The sequence below is a fragment of the Carettochelys insculpta genome, chromosome 19 (assembly GCF_033958435.1).
Source record: "Carettochelys insculpta isolate YL-2023 chromosome 19, ASM3395843v1, whole genome shotgun sequence".
NCBI lineage: Eukaryota > Metazoa > Chordata > Testudines > Carettochelyidae > Carettochelys > Carettochelys insculpta.
In genome coordinates this window covers 16,292,464-16,311,334 of record NC_134155.1, presented here as the reverse complement: position 1 = coordinate 16,311,334, position 18,871 = coordinate 16,292,464, and the positions used below count along the sequence as shown (strand labels likewise).

Genomic DNA, 18,871 nt, shown 5'->3' with positions numbered 1-18,871 from the left:
GTGGAGTGGATTGGATTTGTCAAGCTGCTTCATCCACTAGAAGAGTGTTTGTGCTGTAATTTTATAAATGTTGCCAAACTGCACGCGGGGGAGGAGGAGGAGGGAATGTAGGAACTGAGGAGCATCCAGTGTCACTGGTGCAGCTGTGTGTTTTTCATTTTAGTTACATGCACCAGTGAACTGGAGTGAGGTCACCATGCTAGTCTGGAAGTCAATGGACTAGACACTCAGCTGGTGAAGTGATTGTCTGGTTTGTCTTCAGCTGCTTTGTTATGCTAATTTTCACCATCTGAGGATCTGGCCTGGAAGAGTAATTGACCTTCACAGAAAAAGACTCTCTATCCACAGAACGCTGTCAAGTGTAAAGGGAAACCCCAAGAATATGCTTCTCTCATCTCTTTCAGTTGCAATAATTCTGGGTGTTAGGTTCCCAATTTTCACATGAAAATGTAATTTTAATTTTTTTTAAAAGTGCTTTGTTTTATCCCCACTTCTCCCCAAAGTTGGCAAGTGTGCTTTGAAAATAGACTCATTGAAGAAACTGTCATGTGGCATGTCCATGGTGCTTAGTCTGCAGGGATTCTCATTTGAACAGCCTATATTTCTAGGTGCTGGACCTTATTGAGGTGTTCCTTGCTAAGCAACCGGAGAACCCCCTTGTGTTTGATATTATGGAGCCTCTCCTTCTGGTGATCGAGCAGAGCATGAGTTCAGACTCTGATAAGCAGGAGCAAGACTTCCTCCAGAAAACAGCTGATATCTTCAAGTAAGTGTCTGCACTCAGGTGGCTTTCAAAGTCTTTTAAATACTTGACAGGATGTCTTTGGTTTCCATATCAGCTGGACATGACGAGGCTGCAGTGAATGTGGATTAAGCGTCATTCTTTTTTCTGATATTTACACATTATTAGAAGAAAAAGAATCCTGATCACCATTCGTTTGTAGCTTCCCCCTTCCCCCTCCGTCTCAGGGAAGGATTTCCAGAACAAAACACACTCAGAGAAGTTGAAATCCTTTGATCCCATGCCTCTGAAGTCAGTGGCACCCTTCCTATATACCTCTGATTGTGCATTGAATCACATACTGTAAGTGGTCACTCAGTCTCTCTGTCCAGCATGAAATCTAAAGTGCTGTGTAAATTTTAGAGCAAGGTAAAAAATTATTTTGATGACAGCCCTGCCCTGCCTGACCTTGCCCTGTGAGCCCTGTAGTGGGATGGAGGGAAAGCAGCAGACAACTCAGTCATGCAGCAAGGAGTCTCGCTTTCTGCAGGAGATTATTTTGAGACGCCTGCTGTCCTCCTGTGGGAAGTGTGGTGACACATGGGGCTGACACATTCCTGGTTTCTCTGGTAGTTGACATTATCACAGCCAGCTTTTGCAGGGGGAGGGGCATTTTTATGACTAGAGAATCTTCATGTGCAGAAGAACTCTGCGTGTGCATTCTGGTGTTGTTCAAGAGTACGAGAGAGGCTAATAGCTCAGGCTGGAGTTGGGCATAATATGTTGTGCACAGTACCTGGCGTTCTCCCATCCCCAACATAACCTTCAGTTCTGAGCTACACTCTCTGCATGTGCTTTAGTGCTAACAAGATTGCAGGGCCCCAGATTCACTTCATGATTGGGCCTGGGGTTATGTCTACACTAGGGAAAGTAAGTCAATTGCGGATAGGCAATCCTAGCTATGGCAATTTTGTAGCTAGAATCGACGTATCTGCAGTCAACTTACCTGGCCATCCTCGCTGAAGAAGGTCGATGGGAGAATTTCTCCCGTTGACCTCCCTTACTCCTCACACTATGCAAGGAGTACAGAGGTCAGCTGCTGACCCTGATAGATTAATTTCGTGGAAATCGAACTCCAGAAGATCGATCCTGAGTATAGACAGAGCCTGGGTCCTTGGGTGAAAGGTGTAAGCAGCAGCTCAGCAAACACTGCCACCCTGTAACTGAAGCACGGTGAGTATCAAACCGCTAACAAGAGCTGTCAACACCCCTCTTCAGGGTTACCCATGGCTGCAGCACAGCTCTCATTACGAGCTGTGAGGTGCATGCTGGGTAACTTTGAGCTCTCATGTGAAGGGTTAATGCTAGCTTGTTGCTCCAGACTCTCTTGTCCAAGGTGACAGCCCTGCATTTTTATTGCCTGTGTCATCCTGAACGCTCTTTTCAGGAACCGCTTATGTAGAGCCAAGCAGTACTGCAAGAACGTGGGTGAGCGGCAGACAGATTTGCATGCCCTGTTGGAGAGCCTGGTGAAGAGAGCCAGCAAGCACACAGACTCTGCAGTGGCGCTCTACTACTTCAGGTGGGTAGCAGGGCTGGGAGAACTCTTTTCATTTAGCACAGTGCTAAGGTCTGGGCCGTATTCCCAGCTTTTGCACTTGAGTGCACTTGCATTGACCTCAGGAGAGACCTTACTTAAGGTCTGTCTTTGGGCCATATGTTGAGATGCTACAATAGCAGTGGGCAATAATTTTGGAAGAGGGGGATACTCTAAGTATTTGGTAAGTAGTGAAGGCCCTCACTCTTCACTGATGTTTTAATGGAGGAGGTGTGGGAGATTGAGGTGCAGGAGGGAGTAGGGTTCTGGGGGGGAGTTTGAGTGGAGGAGGGTGTTGTGACTGGGTGCAGGGCATTGGGATGCAGGAGGGGGCGCAGGGTCCAGGTGGGCATGGATGCGGGAGAAGATTCTAACCTGGAGGAGGGGTGTAAGGTGGGTGCAGGATCTGGGAGGGGTCTGTGAGCTGGTAGTGGGTGGCAGAGGGTAGGGGGAGAGAAAAGGTGGAGTGCCAGGCACAGGCTCTGGACAGGAGGTGTTCACTTTGGTCACTCCCTGCCAACAACCCAGCGGGTCCCTCGGGCAGGGTTTCTGCCGGCCGTGTTCCCACACTCTGAGCAAAGCGGCCAGCTGCAGGGGCCATGTGCTCCTCTGCCCGCTGTGCGCCCTTTTGGGTGTAGGAAGACCTCTGCTTGCTGCCTGCACCACCAGCACTGCCCAGGCAGCTCTGGCCAATGGGAGCTGCAAGACTGTGCTGGGGGCAGGGGCTGTGTGCAAAGCCTTTCCTGGGGTACATGGCATGCAGAGAGCATGTGGCTCCTGTACCTGGCTATGTTGAGCAGCGTGAGGGGCGCAGTAGTCAGGCTCAAGGCTTCCACTTGGCCATGGGATGGGGGCAGGTCGGATCCAGCAGTTAGGTGGGCCAGATTTTGCCTGCCCATGTGTTACAGACAGTTTTACTCCATGTGTGGGGCAGTGCCTCCGTTCATGGTGGTAAAGCCAAAGATCTCAGGGGCTAAGAGGCTGAGGAGATGGTGCTAATATTTCAATTTGTTGATCAGAGGTGGGTAGCAGCAGTCCATGGTGACTTGTTAGTAATGGTAACACTGATAGCATGGTAATAGGTGGAGCTGGTGAGACTTACGTTGACCTTTAGGCCTGGGGGGAATGGGAGGGTTGGAAATTCTGAGGAGGCTGCAGAGAAGTGTGGGGGAAGTCATGAGAGTTGTCACACAGAAGCACCACTGACACGAGAAGCCAAATTTGTAGTGTTCCTGTTGCCTGGAAGATGCAGTGCAGATGGTCTGACCCAGCGGGTAGAAAGTGGAAAATTTCCACTGGTTTATGTAATAAGGAACGGAATTGGATCTTGACTCCATCTCATCGGGATGGGAGCTGGTGTCACTGCAGGGTTGGATTCCCATTGCAGGGACTGTTCTGCATACATCTGGTAGCTTGTTTCTCCATCTGTGTTTCACAAGGGATATGCAGCCAGGGCTTTAAGCAGCTGAAAATATCAAATGGGAAGGGAGCTAATCTCGACTCGACAGTATCTGCTTCTTTCCTCCTTGGTACGAGTGGGTGAGGAGCTCCCAGGATGCTGGTGCTGCAGATACTTATTTCTTCTGCTCCTCAAGCTAGTCTGGTCCCATTTCTGAATACAGCTCTTCTGTCTCTGAGTGGGGATGCCGCTGCTTAGCATTGTAAATTTGCCTAGCTGAGTTTGACTCAGCTGTAACATTGTGCTTCCCTCTGTAATCTGTTGGTTGCATCCCAGTAACACAACTGTAAGCAACAACACAATATAGTGAAAGTGAGTGGGCAAGGCTCTGAGCTAGCCTTGGGTGGAAGGTGTAACAAGAGCAAAGGGGTGTTTAATTCCTCACGTAGCAGTCAATACAACGAGAGATCGCCGTAGGGCAAGGAGACCCGGCATCCAGCCCAGCATCCAGACCTGTTTGTTGTCCCTGCTGCAGAACCCTGAGAAGAGCAGCTTGCACTGTCTGTCTGACCAGGGACCGGCTTGTGGATTCTGGTGGCCCTCTGACTGCGGGGGCCTGGGCAGTGACTTTTGGGCGCTTCACTGAACACGGCCTATCTCACTGTTTTGTTTCTGGTTTAGTGCCTCTTTGTACCTGTTCAAAGTGCTAAAGGGAAATGTGGCCAGAGAGGAGGCGACTCCTCCTCCCTCAAAAAAGAAACGGAAAACCAGTGATGGGAGCAGTGCGCAGACCGACCAGGTAAGAGGGCCACTCGCCTCCCCAGGCAGGGGCTCTACATGGCTGTGATCCAGGTGGCTTTTGTCTTGTCACTCTGCATTGTACTGTTGTACTTGGTCATGGGTCCCCAGTGTCCCGCCCCTCTTATCTGAAGGCCCCTTTGCTTCCTGAACTGCCATGCCCTCACTCACTCTTCTCGCCCATCTCCTGCTTAACCACCTGTCCAGATGAGGTGTATCTCCTTTAACCATCAAGGGTGCTAATACATTTTGGGTGCCAGCTGACTGAATAGTAAACCAGACCCCACGCACACATATTAATGCTTTTCACTCCATTGTTCACATGTATCTTAGCCCCACTGCCTCCTCCCAGTGACTTTGAACCCTCTTCCAGGAGGAGTGGGGTGGTGTTGGTTGACCTTTATGCCTGATGTCTCAGGTCATGTCCACACTACAGCAGTGCTGTTGTGCCAGTGTAACGGAGATGCTTCCTATGTGGATGGAAGGGTTTTTCCCATCAATGCACTTTAAACATCTCTAGGTTGATGGAAGAATTCCTACGTCAACCTACCAGCATCTGTACTGGGGATTAGGTCAATTGTAAGGACATCTCACAGGACACAACATTTTTCATGGCCCAGAGCAATGTAGCTGTGCTGAGCTAGCTTTTCAGTGTAGACCAGGTGTGGGAGCTCTGTGACACCCCTCCTGCTTTGTGCAATTAAGCAGTCACATGAGACGGGATCCTGAACAGGCTGGTATTTAGATTTGGTTAAGATTTTTATTCAGGGAGACTGTTCAGGGACTGTTAGAGCCCCAGATTGGAACACTCAGCTGTTGGTCCATCCCTAATGGTCACATCTAAATGCAGGAGCCTTATATCTTGGTTCCCCCTCAGCCTGCACAGCAGGGAGCCACCTCCTGTGGGACACTGCTATTTGTGTTTTGCCATTTGTGGTGGTGGTAGAGCACAAACCGGACGCAAGAGCCAGACGTAACTAAGCCTCACCATCACAAGGAGATGACTCTTTTTACACAGCAAATAACAGGGCAGGGGAAAAAAGCCCTTTGTGTATTCCCACAGGTATGTATATCAAAGATCTCCCCAGTGAGGATAGTTCTTTAGGAAATCCAAGTCTTATTTGTGAAACCAGACCATTCTGCACCATTGTCAGCTGAGATGAGACAGTGGCTACCTGGCAAAGTGGAGTGTAGCGTATCTGACCTCACCTGGAGGCAGTGTTGTGAAGTGGGTTGGTAGTCGTACACAAGGGTGCTCTTTTTAGCTTTGTCACTCATCTGCTGAGTGACGTTGGGGCTGTTCTGAAAATCCCCATGTCAGTCTCTTTTTTTTTAACCTTAGTTTTGCCGACCTGTAAAATGGGATCTTTCATAAAGTACAGGGGGCAGTATAACTGAAAAGAGCTGAGTGGTCTGGATCTGCATTACTGACATGCCCAGAGCCCACATGTTTGGGTGGGTGAGGAATATGCTGAGGTGGGTCCTGAAAATGCACGTAGTTGGGGTCAAGTGTGTAAAGTACCCAAGAACGTTAAGTCTTGGCAATCCAGCCTGTGCTCTGCTATAAATAGAATCACTCGCATTGCTTCACAAGCTCATCTTACCTTGATGCACTTTCCAGCTTCCTGACACAGGTGTTCTGGACCTGAAGAGAGTGACCAAGGTGTATCAGGAGGCACTGAGTGGATTCTTGTCCAAGAGAAAGAGTGCCCTCACAGGATCTATGTTTCTTGATCTCTTTGGCCGCTTCCCGGTAAGCATGGCTAGGAATGTGCTGCCCTGTGTGTCTCTGTAACCCCTCAGAAAGTGATGAGTTTTATTTTTCAGTTCATTGTGGGTTTGTGACACAGCTGAGAGACTACGAGGATTTCAGTGTGCTAAGTCTAATTGGCAGAGGAATGAGCTGTTGTATTCTGCCATTAATGCACTATTGTATGGAGGGGATCTGGCGGAGAAATCTCAATTGAAAGGATTTTCTTTTTAGCCTGATGAAATCTGCCACTGTATGTTAGCTTGGCACTTGTACTGAAGGTGGTAGGGATGCATCAAGCTGCAATTCTAGTCCATCTGCCTTCAACAATGGTTTTTTACCTGCACACACAAAGCGTGCTGAGTGTCTGCTGAGTCTCCTGCAAACTAGACACCAGTGCCCATATTCCAGTCTGGTTAATGGAGCTGAGTTGTCACCCCCAAGCCTTTGGGATAGTCAGTGGATGTTGACACTGCAGGCTTTGAACCTCTGGAACTGGTACTGCTTAAGATGGCTGCCTCTAACCCCCCACCTCCTCGAACCAGCTGGTTTCCTGCGAGTCTTTGCCAGAAATAGTTCTCTGAACCCCTCACCTCCCCATGACAGATGGAGGACATGCCGCTGCTGGTATTTTAGATATACCCAGTGTTTTAGGTAAGAGGCTTTAGGAAAGCCATTTGTCCAGCATCTTCAGCACTGTAAACCATCTCTGGGGATGCAGTTCACTTGGTGTATTGGACTCAGTGAGCAGTATTTGTCCTGAGCACATGTCTATTCCCAAATAGAAACTCAAGCAGTCCGCTGACCTGCAAACATTCATTTCTCCCGGGGCTGCTGGGGCAGTTTCAATAGTTTCCTGGAGAGCAGTTCTGTTTGCAGTACTCTGATCTTGGCTCTGCTGAGCAGGGGCCAGCAAGAAATGGAGACGATGGTTTAAAAAGAAACCAAAGCCTGTGAAATTCTGTCATGCTTTAGCCCTCCCAGATGTTGATGCTTGGGAGCAACAGAGTTGCCACTCAACAGCTGTCTCAGGCCTGTTTAACGGAAGGAGGCTCCAAAATGTCAAACATTCTAATCTGTGTATTCACTTTCCGATTATTTAATTCCACCCTGGTAAGGGGATGCTCCCAGAGGGCGGGTTTCCTTGGGAGGCTGTGCCCTGCCCCAGCCAACCAGACCAGTGTAATACGGGAAGGGCAGATACCATCTATTGGCCAGAAAGTCTCATGGGTCTGCTCCTAACCCTTCCTTGATCCTGGGGGCACCTGGCTTAGGACCCGATCCTGCAAGATGCCACGTGCCCTGGATTCCCATTGGAGGGCCTGGGACTTAAGGGCACAATGTTGTTTTCAGGATGGTCCCTTAAACCTCCCTGTCCGAATTTGCCCATTTAAAGGTGATGTTTTATGAGAGTGTTAAGGTGACTTGTTTCAGTTCAGCCTGTTGCCTGAGCTGTTTATTCAATGAATCACAGGTTTTGTGTTCCCTCTAGTCCGGCACCCTGGTGCCAAACAAGAGAATTTGCCAGACCATGGGCAGTCAAGATTGTCTTGCACAGTACGAACACTTCAGCTGCTTACTGGGCTCTTAGAAGACATTTAAGGTTAAATTAGGGCTAAATAAGAGCACAGAACACTGAGACCCAGAACTGGTGGCGGTTAACAAACTTGATGGGACCACGGGAAGCTTGGCCACACCCCTGATAAGTGGTTATCCAGCTAATTAAAATCATGCTAGGTTACAGGTGATGTTGGATGTGGGAGTTGCGGATTAGAGTGGTTCATCCTGTACTAAGTCTCTATGGTTTTTAATAATGGCACAAAAAGTTTGTGAAGATTCATTCTCTAGCAAAGAACAGTGAATGCGTCTGATGGCCCAGGGGCATTGTAAGAGAAAAGCATTACATTACATTTATACGTGAAATCTGAGGTATTTGAACAAGTTGTTTAAAATCCATAGGCGCCATTCTCCATTGCATTGTTGTCTTTGGATTCTTCATGCTCATGAAGCTGGTAAGAGTCATTTAGGGACATAGGAGTTGCCAGATTGACTCAGACTCACAGTTTGTTGTCGTCTCACTGATAGTGATCGATCCATGCTTGTTCAGAGGAGGGTGGCAAGGAACTGCAGTGAGCACTTACGGAATAACCCATCTGCAAGGAAACGTTCCCCTAACCTGCATAAGTGACAGGCTAATTTCCCTGTGAAAACTAAATCCCTTTCAAAACTCTTGCTTCGTTCATTAGTGTTCCCCATTGTATGGGCCTGTGCATGCATGAAAATTGATCAGGAATACATTGGGTTTGGGTGTGAATTTAAAGCTGGGTAAAGCACTTGCGAAGTGGATTAAGCAAAGTTGGAATAAGGTCCTGTGTGCCAGAGGAAGAGCTTCCACACATGGACTTACTCAGGAAAACATCACGTTTTAGACAAACCCTAATTCTGAGTTTTCTCTTGCTTCAGTGAGTCTGTAGAGCTGCACAGGTTGGCAGGATCTGGGCTTAAGCTCATGGTGCCAGGCAGAAGGGAGAGTGAAACTTCTGAAAACAGTCACTTTTGCCACTGACTTCAGTGGAGCTAACGTTTTGCCGAGAATAGCTGTGAGCAAAGCCGTCTACCTTTCAAGTAACCAGGTGTTGAATCAACATACACAACAGCTGACTAAAACTGAGGCCTTAAAAAAACCTCTGTGCCTTGTGGCAAGGCTCTAGGAATGACTGGGTTCGTCTTTGTTGCAGGTCATGTGCAAGCCGTTAATAGACACCCTTGTCAAGTCCGTCACAGTGGGAGCCAGACAGCATCAGCAGGTAAGAAAGAAAGCAAAGCTGAGTTAAACAGCGATTTCGAGATGGCTCTTAGTCATGGTGGCTCGGCTGTTATGGATATTTCTCCCATTAGAGTTGTTGCCCCATTCTGCAAAGTGGGTTCCCCGAGGAGCAGTCTCTTGTGGCTGTTGCAGTCCAACTGCAGGTGAATGAGTCGGGTTTTGTATTTTCCAGTTTTCTCTCAGCTGCCGAGCTTTTTCACTCTGGGCTTTTTACTCCCTAGCTGTGCCAGGGTACTCGACACTTCATGGGAGTGCTGGAATTGCAGGCTTGAGCTGGTATTACTGTACAATAGGCCCTGATTCGTCTTGTCTTTGAATAGCTGCTTGATGCTTTGTGAGTCAGAAGCTCCTTTTATTAGCTCCTCGTATTAGGAAATCTCTCCTTCCTAATGCCAAGAACCAGCAATCCCAAGGTGAACTTCCCATGCCTGCTTAACATAATCGCTCCAGATAATGCCCTCTCCTCAGCAACCCAATCCCAGGTAAAATCTACTTCCCTGGCCAAGTAGTTCTGTGTTCAGCTCCTCCACCGTGGAACTGTTTCGTTTTGCGAGTCATTGTGTGAGACAGGCTCTGCTATATGGATTGATAAAACCAGACCAGGAATGACTACCCACTGAGGCCTCTTTATCACATATACATAGTTGAAGCCTCTCTGTCAGGACCCATCACTGTGATGTCTGAGTGCCTCCCATGAAAACAGCTCTAGCTGTCTTTCTAACCTTCACTCCCTGGCTGTAAAGTTCACCTCACTTAGCAAGCCAGCCTGGAGTGACTCTGTCGCTGTTTGATCATTGACAGCAGTGCAACTAAACCACAAAGGAGCGGATAACTCATCTATACTAAGGTTGCCTTAGGCTGCCCAGTGTAAATTAAGTTTACTCACACTGAAAAGCACATTTGTGCTGCTAAAGTGAGCTAGGTGTTAATGCAGATTAGGCCCAAAGTGACTTTGTTGGATGGAGGTGAGAACAGGTTCTATTAATAACACGCAAATTAATTAATTGAAGCGTGTTCTTGGCTTCATCCTCAAAAGCCCATGCGGTATCCCTTGCAGAGAGCTTCATTTGGTGTTGCTCTCTCTCCTTCCATGAAGAATAACGACTCTCTCCTGTAGGGATCCCCACAGCAATGAGTGAGCTTTGTTATGCGAATCTGTTTATCACAGGGGTGGACAATAGTTTTTGATGTGGGGGGCACTCCAAGAATTTGGTAAGTGATGAAGGGCCCCACTCTTAATGGAGGAGGTGTGGAGGGATTGGAGTGCGGGAGGGGGCATGGCTTCTGGGAGGGAGTTTGAGCATAGGAGACAGTTGTGACCTGGGGCAGAGGACTGGAGTGCAGGGTTTAGAAGGCAGTGCAGGTGCAGGGGAGAGGGTTATGGTTATGTGGGGTGGAGAGGGCAGAGGGTTATGGTTATGGGGGGGGCAATGGGTTATGGTTATAGGTGGTGGGGGAGCAAAGTGTTGAGGTGGGGCTGGGGTGCCAGATGCAGGATCTGGCCATGAGACTCACCTGGGTGTGTCCTGGCCAGCAGCCCAGCAGATTTCTCAGCCAGGCTCCCTGTGCGTCTGTCCATGAGGGGCCAAGTGCATCTGTGAATAGCTGTGAGCCTATGGGGAGTGATTTGCACAATGCCTGTGCTTCACAGGCAGCTCCCATTAGCCAGAAACCAGCCAATGGGATTGTGCTGGGGGTAGGGGCAGGGCATGAAGCCTTCCCCCAGCCCTTGGGCTCGCAGCTGTTGAAAGACAAACAGGGTCTTGAAGCTGCTTTTTTGAGGGAAAAAAAACAAGAAGTCCCATGGCATCTTATAGACTAACAGATATTTTGGAGCATGAGCTTTCATGGGCAAAGACCCCATTTGTCAGGTGCATGAGCAGTGTGTGAGGGGAGAGGCAGGCAAGGAGCCTGCCTGAGGCTCTCTGCTACATCAGTCTGTGATGCTGCCAGCAGACTGTATTTTGCTCAGCCCTGGTTTAGTGGGAGGACTGTTGGCTCTGGGTACGTGGCAGGGGAGAGACCCGGACGTGACTATGCTGTGTTGATTAAAGAACAGGTGAGTCCTGGTGAAGTGGTTGGTGGGTTTTTTTTGAGTCGGGAGTTACAGCTGGCTCACTGCAATCAACCAGCTGAACCACCCCAGTTGTGTCCCTCTCAGGACATTTGGCTTTTTACAGTCAAAATTTCAGTTCTCTGATGGGGGAGAGGGAGGAAGGGTATCTTCTGTTAAACCCTCCCTGTTGGTAGTAATCCAGGGAACATCCTGTCCCCTGCAGTGTAGGAGGCATAGCCACACGTGGAGAAGTTGGGGTAGGGTGATTCTGAGCTGTGGCATGGCTTGCTGGCACCCTGTGAGAAACTTGTGACTTAGGGCAGCTTCACAGAGGATCTCACTTATACTCAGGGCTCCTCTGACCTGGGATCATGTAGGTGCAAAAGCAGAGTAAAGCCATCCATGGCTCACCCTGGACTGCGTCACCTGTTCTGTGCATAGGCGCATAGGATTTGCTGGAGTAGAACTGACCCAAAGTCTGTGTGGTAGAATCTCTAGTCTCCAGTGTCAGAGGTTCTGGTAAATGTCCTCGTGTAATAAATCTGGATTTTCTGGATAGCCGTATGAATGTCCCTGAATCTTGCCAAGTCCTTGGTCTCAATGACTTTTGGCAGCAGTGAGTTCCAAAGAGTGAGAGAATCTGAGCCTTTCTCCCTGCACAGAGACATGGCATTTTCTGCGGGGATATATTCAGGCACAGTAGGGCACTCAGAAGCAATTGGGTATGCTGACAGGTGTCTCTCTCTAGCCTGCTGGGTTAATTGATGGGCTATCTGCTGCTGAGCTGCTGCTAGGCAGAATGTCCCAGCCAGAGCCTGCAGGAAGTAGCTATTCCAAAGAAGCAGGCTGAGTTCAACCTGGGGCTTGACTTCTGTGTTAACACTTTTGTCTACAGTTAACATGTGTGAAAAGAGCCTGCAGCCTGTTACTTTGGGTTAAGGGGTCTTCTAGATGACTTTGTTCAGCTTAACGCCCGTTGTGGGAAATAGCTTGGTCTTGTAGTTAGAACACGGGATGTCAGGAGATGTGAGTTTTATTTTGGGCTTGACCTCTGTCGTCCTGGGTGACCTTGGCCAAATCACTTCCTCTTTCTGTTCCTTTGTTTCATCGCTCACTGTTTGGTGTGCCTGATTCACATTGGTCTTAGAGGGGTAGCTGCGTCAGTCTGTATCAGCCAAAAAGGTAGTTCTGTGTCTCTTTGTCTCATGGCTGTCACTTGATAATGAGTAGGACGTCTTCATGTTATCTGCCTATTTATGAGTCCATTGATGGCTGATCAGCCTGATTCTGGAGCCACAGGTCTTAACACAGAAAGGGCAGGTGCGGGTAGTGGTTGGAGGGGAACGGGGCGGTTTTTTGATGCTCTTTTCTTCTTTTCTGCTTATCCTGGTCTGCACTGCGCTAGGACCTCTGAAATTGTGCCACCCCCACGTGAATTATCGTTCTGCACTGAGGGCAGTCTGGGGCAAGGTTCTCCCAAGTGTTGACACTGATGCTGCGTTTTTTCACATGTGCCTTCACCATGTCCTTCTATTGCTTTCTCTGGCCACCAATGCTCCTTTGTACTTCCTTCACCTTGGAAAACGGAATCTGTTTTGGGAGGTGCTGATGAGACATCCAAACCACGTGACCAGCCCAACAAAGTTGTTGATGAATGATAATGGCTTCAATGCTGGTGATGTTTGACTCTTCGAGGACGCTAGTGTTCGTGTGTCTGTCCTCTCAAGAGATGCATAGGATTCTCCGGAGGCAGATTTGATGATACTGTTCAAGTGCTTTCAAATGATGTCGTATGTTGTCCAGGGTTCACGTGTACACAGCAGCATTGGAATAACCACTGCACAATATACAAGAAGCTTTGTGTTGGGATAGATGTCACGGATCTTGAAGACCCTTTGTCTCAGGTGGGCAAAAGCAGAGCTTGCGTGGCTCAGATGATGCTGGATTTCCTCATCAATGTCTACTTTAGTGAAAAAGATGACTTCCACTGTATGGGAAGTGCTCCACATTTTCCAGCAGTTTCCAGCAGCATTGACTTCAATAGAAGGTACATGAGATTGACCCATCATTGAGGGTTCGTGGAGCACTTGGGTCTTTTTGATGTTCAGTGTGAGGCTGAGATTCTCGTATGCTTCAGGAGAAGCTCTTAAGATGGTCCGAAGGGCCTTGGGAGAAAGAGCATGTTGTCATCCACGTACTGAAGCCCCATGACTGAGGTTGTGGAGGTCTTGCTTTTAGCCTTCAGTCTCCTGAGATTGAAAAGCTTCCCATTCATTCTGTAGACAGTCTTCACACCATCTGGAAGCTTCCCATCAATGAGGTGAAGGTCATGGCGATGAAGGTGCCTAACAGTGATAGGGCAATGACACCGCCTTGTTTGACTCCCATTTGGACCTCAAAGGAGTTGCTTTGAAATCCATCGTTGCTCAGTACTGTGGCAGTCATGTTGTCGTGAAGCAGCCTCAAGAGGCTAATGAATATTTTGGGGCAGCTGATCTTTGAGAGGATGGTCCACGGAACGCTGTGATTAACTGAGTCAAACGCTTTGGTCAGGTATGTGAAATTCATGTGTAAGGGTTGGTTTTGTTCATGACATTTTTCTTGCAGTTGCCAGACAGTGAAGATCACGTCTGCTGTTCTTCAGAATGGTCGGAAGCCACACTGGGATTCTGGGAGAATTTCTTCTGAGAGCGGCGGGAGCCCTTTTGCAAGGATTCGAGCTAAGATTTTTCCCTGCCCTTGCCGGGAGAAAGATGCCACGATAGTTTCCACAGTCCAGCTTGTTGCCCTTTGTGAAGAAACTGATGATCAGTGTCTCTGAAATGTCACAGCATCTGCTCTCTATCCCAGATCTTGAGAAACAGGAGTAGAACTGTTTGTGGAGCTCTGGCCCACCTTCTTGGAAGACTATGGTGGGGATTCCATCTAGTCTAGCTGCCTTGTTGCCCTTTATCACTTTGATGGCAGCTTGGACCTCACTCAGAGTAGGAAGTGTTTCAAGATGGTCTCCAGGTGGTTGCTGAGGGATTTGGACAAGGGATTCTACAACCATGGTGAAGGGACGGTTCCAGAGCTCCCTCCTTTGATCATCATCCTTTGATCTAAGGGGATTGATTCTTAGTTCATAAACAGCTTTGGTTGCATTGAAGAAACCTGTTGTGTCATTGATGTCTGCGAGATGCTGGAGCTCTTGCACCTTCTCAGTCCACCACTGTTTTTTCAGAGTCCTTGTTGTAGACTGGACTTCTGCCTCGGCCTTGGCATGCATTTCTCTCTTCATTGTGCAGTTGATGTCACTTTGCCAGGCCCTAAAGGCTTTCTCTTTGCCTTAATCAGACATTCAATATCCACATCATTCTCATCAAAACGGTCCTGATGCTTCCTGGTCTGGTAGCCAATTTTTTTTTCCACATGCTCCAGTGATGGCATTTTTCATTGACAATGGTGTTCTTCTGCATCTTTAGGGTATGCTGTTGGCAGCTTCCTTTTGAGTGCTATCTGGAAGTCACTTCGTCTGATGGGGCCCTTCAAGCCTTGTACATTGACTTTTCGTCAGATTGGTTTCCTCTGACTTCTCCGTTTGGTGACAATCCTGATCACCATTGTGGATAGAATATGGCAGTCATCAGAACCAGCAGTCCAGTCCAGTCCAGCAGTCATCAGCGCTAGCCACTGCACGTGTGAGAAGGACATCACACTGATCCTGAGTGCGGATTATGACGTAGTCTATGAGGTGTCAGTGCTTTGAGCAAGGATGTTGCTCTGAGGTCTTCAATTTGTTTTTTTGATGGAAGATGGTATTTGTGATGATGAGCTCATGTTCCACATATTTTGTAAAGAGAAGCACTCCATTGGAGTTGCTGTCGCCAACTCCTTCTTTCCCAGTGGTAGTCTGCCTGAGCTCCGCATCTGTTCCGACCCTGGCATTGAAATCCTCCAAGAGAATAACCTTGTCTTCTTTGGGGATATCTTTCAGGACTGCGTTCAGACAGGTGTAGAACTTCTCCTTCACATCATCTTTGGCATCTGGAGTTGGTGCATAAGCACTGATGGCAGTTACCTGTTGGTTTTTGGAAAGCTTCAAGCGGAGAGTCGTGAGACACTCATTGATGCTGACAGGGACTTCAGATAGGATCTTTGTCAGTTTGTTTTTGAGGGCAAATCCTACTCCATGAATGCAGTTTTCTTCCTTTGGGATTCCTTTCCAGAAAAACATGCACCCTCCTCCTCCTTCTCTCAGCTGTTCTTTTTCTGGTTTATACACGTCTGCCAGGGCAGTGATATTGATGTTGAATGTTGCAGCTCATGGGTGATAATTGCCGTGCATCTTTCTGGTTGCCCACTGTCTGGGTTGTCCATTAGGGTCCGAATATTCCATGTTCCAAAGTTTACCGTTCTGTTTTGGCCACGTAGAGGTGAACTCAGTGAATGCGGTTATCTAGTTAGGGGGTTGAGGTGGACTATGTTTCGGGCACCTTTTCTAGCCCCCTCCCTATGGGTGAGCAGAGCAGATCCTAAGTAGGGCTGCTCAGTCACGGATGCAGCAGTGAAATTGTTCTGCCACCTCAGTTCTTGAAACAGAATGACCGATACACACATTCGCCACCTACATGCTGGTCCGTGACTAAAAGCTTCTAGATTTCACAATCCTGCTTCTGTCGCCATTCACCAGTTGCTGTACGGCTTAAGTTTAGGAGAGGAGCATGCAGAGGAAGATGCCTGTGTGTGACTTCTTTTAGTGTGGGGCAGCTGTTGCACTGATGGATAGAAAGCTCAGGTCCAGTGGCATAGGATTCATGATGACTGGGAGTCTCCTGTCTGCTGTAGCCTTTATCCACTGTCACAGCCAGTATAGCCTTACCTTTGCTATCCTCCACCTGTTCTGCTGTTGAGGACTTTTAGGATCGTTCTTCCTCTGGACCCTCCCCCTTGACCTTGTCACTGTGGGTGACCCTGCTGGCAGTACGAGGCTCCCTATGACATTCCTCTCAGAGTCACTGGAACACACAAGCCCTCTCACCACAACAACGTGACAACACAGAGAGTGAGAGACCCGTGGGACCTTAAAGATTAACAGATTTAACTCCTCTGCATCTGGTGAAGTGGGTTTTACTCACAAAAGTTTATGCCCGTGTTTCATTCAACTAGTGCATCTTTATGAGCAGACTAGACCCCATTTTCCAGAACTCCATCCTCCAAATCCCCAGGAGAGACCCACTTCTACAATAATTACAGAGCACGTCAGTTCAAGGTACTTAATAGGTACTTTGATGTCCCTACTTACTGTAGTGATTCTGAGCACCTTGCAATCTGATGTACATATCCTAATAATCTTGAGTGGGACGTACATCCATGCTTCAGCAACTGGGAGGAAGAGAGTAACCTGCCCCTAGTTCCCAGCAGAAGTGCATGTCAGAGCAGGGCCTTGAACCCAGGTCTTTCTAGTAACTGAATGTGTGAATACATGGTTTTTAAACTGATTTATTTGAAGTGGTGCAGATTGGGTGCAAGTCAGTTCTCTACCTATGATGAGGATCTCATGATGCTCATCTTCTTCACAAAGCAGTTGGAAATCTATGGAAGTAGAAGGCATCATATTTCAGGTTGGACCTCTTAAATCAATATCATCCTGGCTTATGGAAGTTTACCCTGTGTTGCTAAATTTGCAGGCACAAGCTCAGCTACTATAGCCAATTATAATCTGTTGTAGAAATGCCCAGAGAGTGGCTTGTGTCAGTCCATCAGTCTGTTTTAAAACCAATTCATGTTTAAACCAGTGCAACCTGTCTGAGTAGATAAGGCCTGTAATTTTGAGAGTGTTACCTCCATCACAGAAGGGAATTAGAGATCAGTCAGTTGAACTTGGATATGCGGCAGGAGACTGGAACGAATTATTAAACAATAAGCTCCTAGAAGATAACAGGGGTATAAGGAATAGCCAGTATGGATTTGAAAGAACAAAGCATGTCTAATCAACCTAATATCCTTCTTTGGTAGGGTTTCAGACTTAGTGGGTATGGGGGAAGCAGTAGATGTGACCTGTCTTGATTTTTTAGTAAGGCTTATGGTACAATTCCACATGACATCCTCAGAAGCAAACTAGGGAAATGTGATCCAGATGAAATTACTGTAGGGTTTGAAGCTCATTGTATTCCTGTTTTGTAGAAGGCAGTGACACCCTGTCATGGAGTACAAAGCACTGATATTTGTAGTTCCTACAATCGCTGCAGTCCAAATGCTGTATTTCTTTGAGTTTAGCAAAAAAAGAACAGGCGCTGATGCTCCGGATCTGCCCATCTTCAGCATAAAAATCTGCAAGCTGTTGAAATGAACCCCCTTCTGCTTGGTAGTGCTTGGCAGCTGTGCTCTCTGCAATGTTTTTCAAAGCTCAGTTTTCCCTCAAAGGGCTGGGAGGAGGGGGCTATGCTTTTTATATTACAAACATGCACAAACGTTTGAAGTCTTTAAGCTCTCTTGTTGATTGCTTCTCTTGCAACACTTTCTGCCATTCTCCCCGCAGCCATGTATAGGGGTAATTTAGATCTCCGCTGTAAAGATCTCTATAAACAGTGGCTCATTGAAATTTTATCGTGGTGTTCATTTACTGTGCTGCTGCTAGCAATAGGGACTTTTTCATAAAAAACGTGTTTACACAAATTCTGGTTTGCAAAGGATTATTATTGAACATCTAGACCTGCTTACATTTGTGTCTACAGTTTTTTCTTACAAGTCAGGGCAAAAAGTACTGGAGACAGTTTGTTACGGGTCAAAGCTTCTGTTTGTTGGATGCAGTTCTTGGTGTTGAGCAATGTTCCCTCTATTGTTTTTCCTTCCACAGATGGAATAAATTTTATTATGTACACCAAAGCATGTATGGCTGTGCACCACATGCTGTTGGCTGTGAGTGCTCTGCTAATCAGCTGGGAGGCACATGAATGTCCCCTGAGCGGCTGCCCAAGTGCTCAGCTCACAGGGAACACTGGTGCTGAAACTTGCAAAATATTGTCCCCTGATCTTGATCCTGCATCCATTGAAACTAATGGCATGATTGGTGTATGTTCAGTCCCCATGTTTGCAGCGGCAGCTTTGACAACTCTCCTTACACTTAGTGGTGGGGTTTGGATTACTTTTTGCACACGCACAAAGAAAGTACAAGCAGAAGTGGGATCTAGCAGGTAGTTCTTTGCTCACACACTTTTAGCATAGGAAAAAATGCTATTTTATGCTGCCAACAAAACTGTTTATGTCAGATCTTTGAACTAACCTGCCACTAGTGAATTGCATTGAACTTCTGTTGCGTATGGGTCTGCTGGTAATTCTGACACTTGCAATTAGTTAAGCGGAATGTGTGTGGCATATCAAAAAATCACAAGTACCATGCTGCTGTCTCTGCTGCTGTATTGACTGTGTAGTCAATCGTGCTGTCAGCCTGACTCTATCTATGAGCACTGAATTTCTTTTATATTCTGTTTTGAAATGTACGCGCATGGGTCCATTTCCCTCTGACTTCTCTAATACAATTTGATCTTATTGCTGCAATTGTTTCCTTGGAGAACTTGACCTTCAAATTGCTTCCTTGCGCTTTGTTTCACTGTGTGACGAATTGTTTTTCAATGAACTTCTGAAAGGATTGTTTCTGCTTGTTGAGCTGTGGGGTATAAACAGGGGATTGAGTTGATTGCGCAACTCAGCAACATACCAGAACTCTCCTGACCCTCAGGTG

General features: G+C 47.5%; 1 protein-coding gene across 1 annotated transcript in view; it reads left to right on the top strand.

The window, feature by feature from the left end:
• MYBBP1A (MYB binding protein 1a) overlaps window positions 1-18,871 on the top strand; it is a 103,065-nt gene that overhangs the window by 32,931 nt on the left and 51,263 nt on the right. The window contains exons 19-23 of the mRNA XM_075013415.1: window positions 609-766; window positions 2,169-2,303; window positions 4,399-4,516; window positions 6,137-6,268; window positions 9,004-9,072. Coding sequence (XP_074869516.1) covers window positions 609-766; window positions 2,169-2,303; window positions 4,399-4,516; window positions 6,137-6,268; window positions 9,004-9,072 — 612 coding nt within the window. The remainder of the gene's footprint in view (window positions 1-608; window positions 767-2,168; window positions 2,304-4,398; window positions 4,517-6,136; window positions 6,269-9,003; window positions 9,073-18,871) is intronic.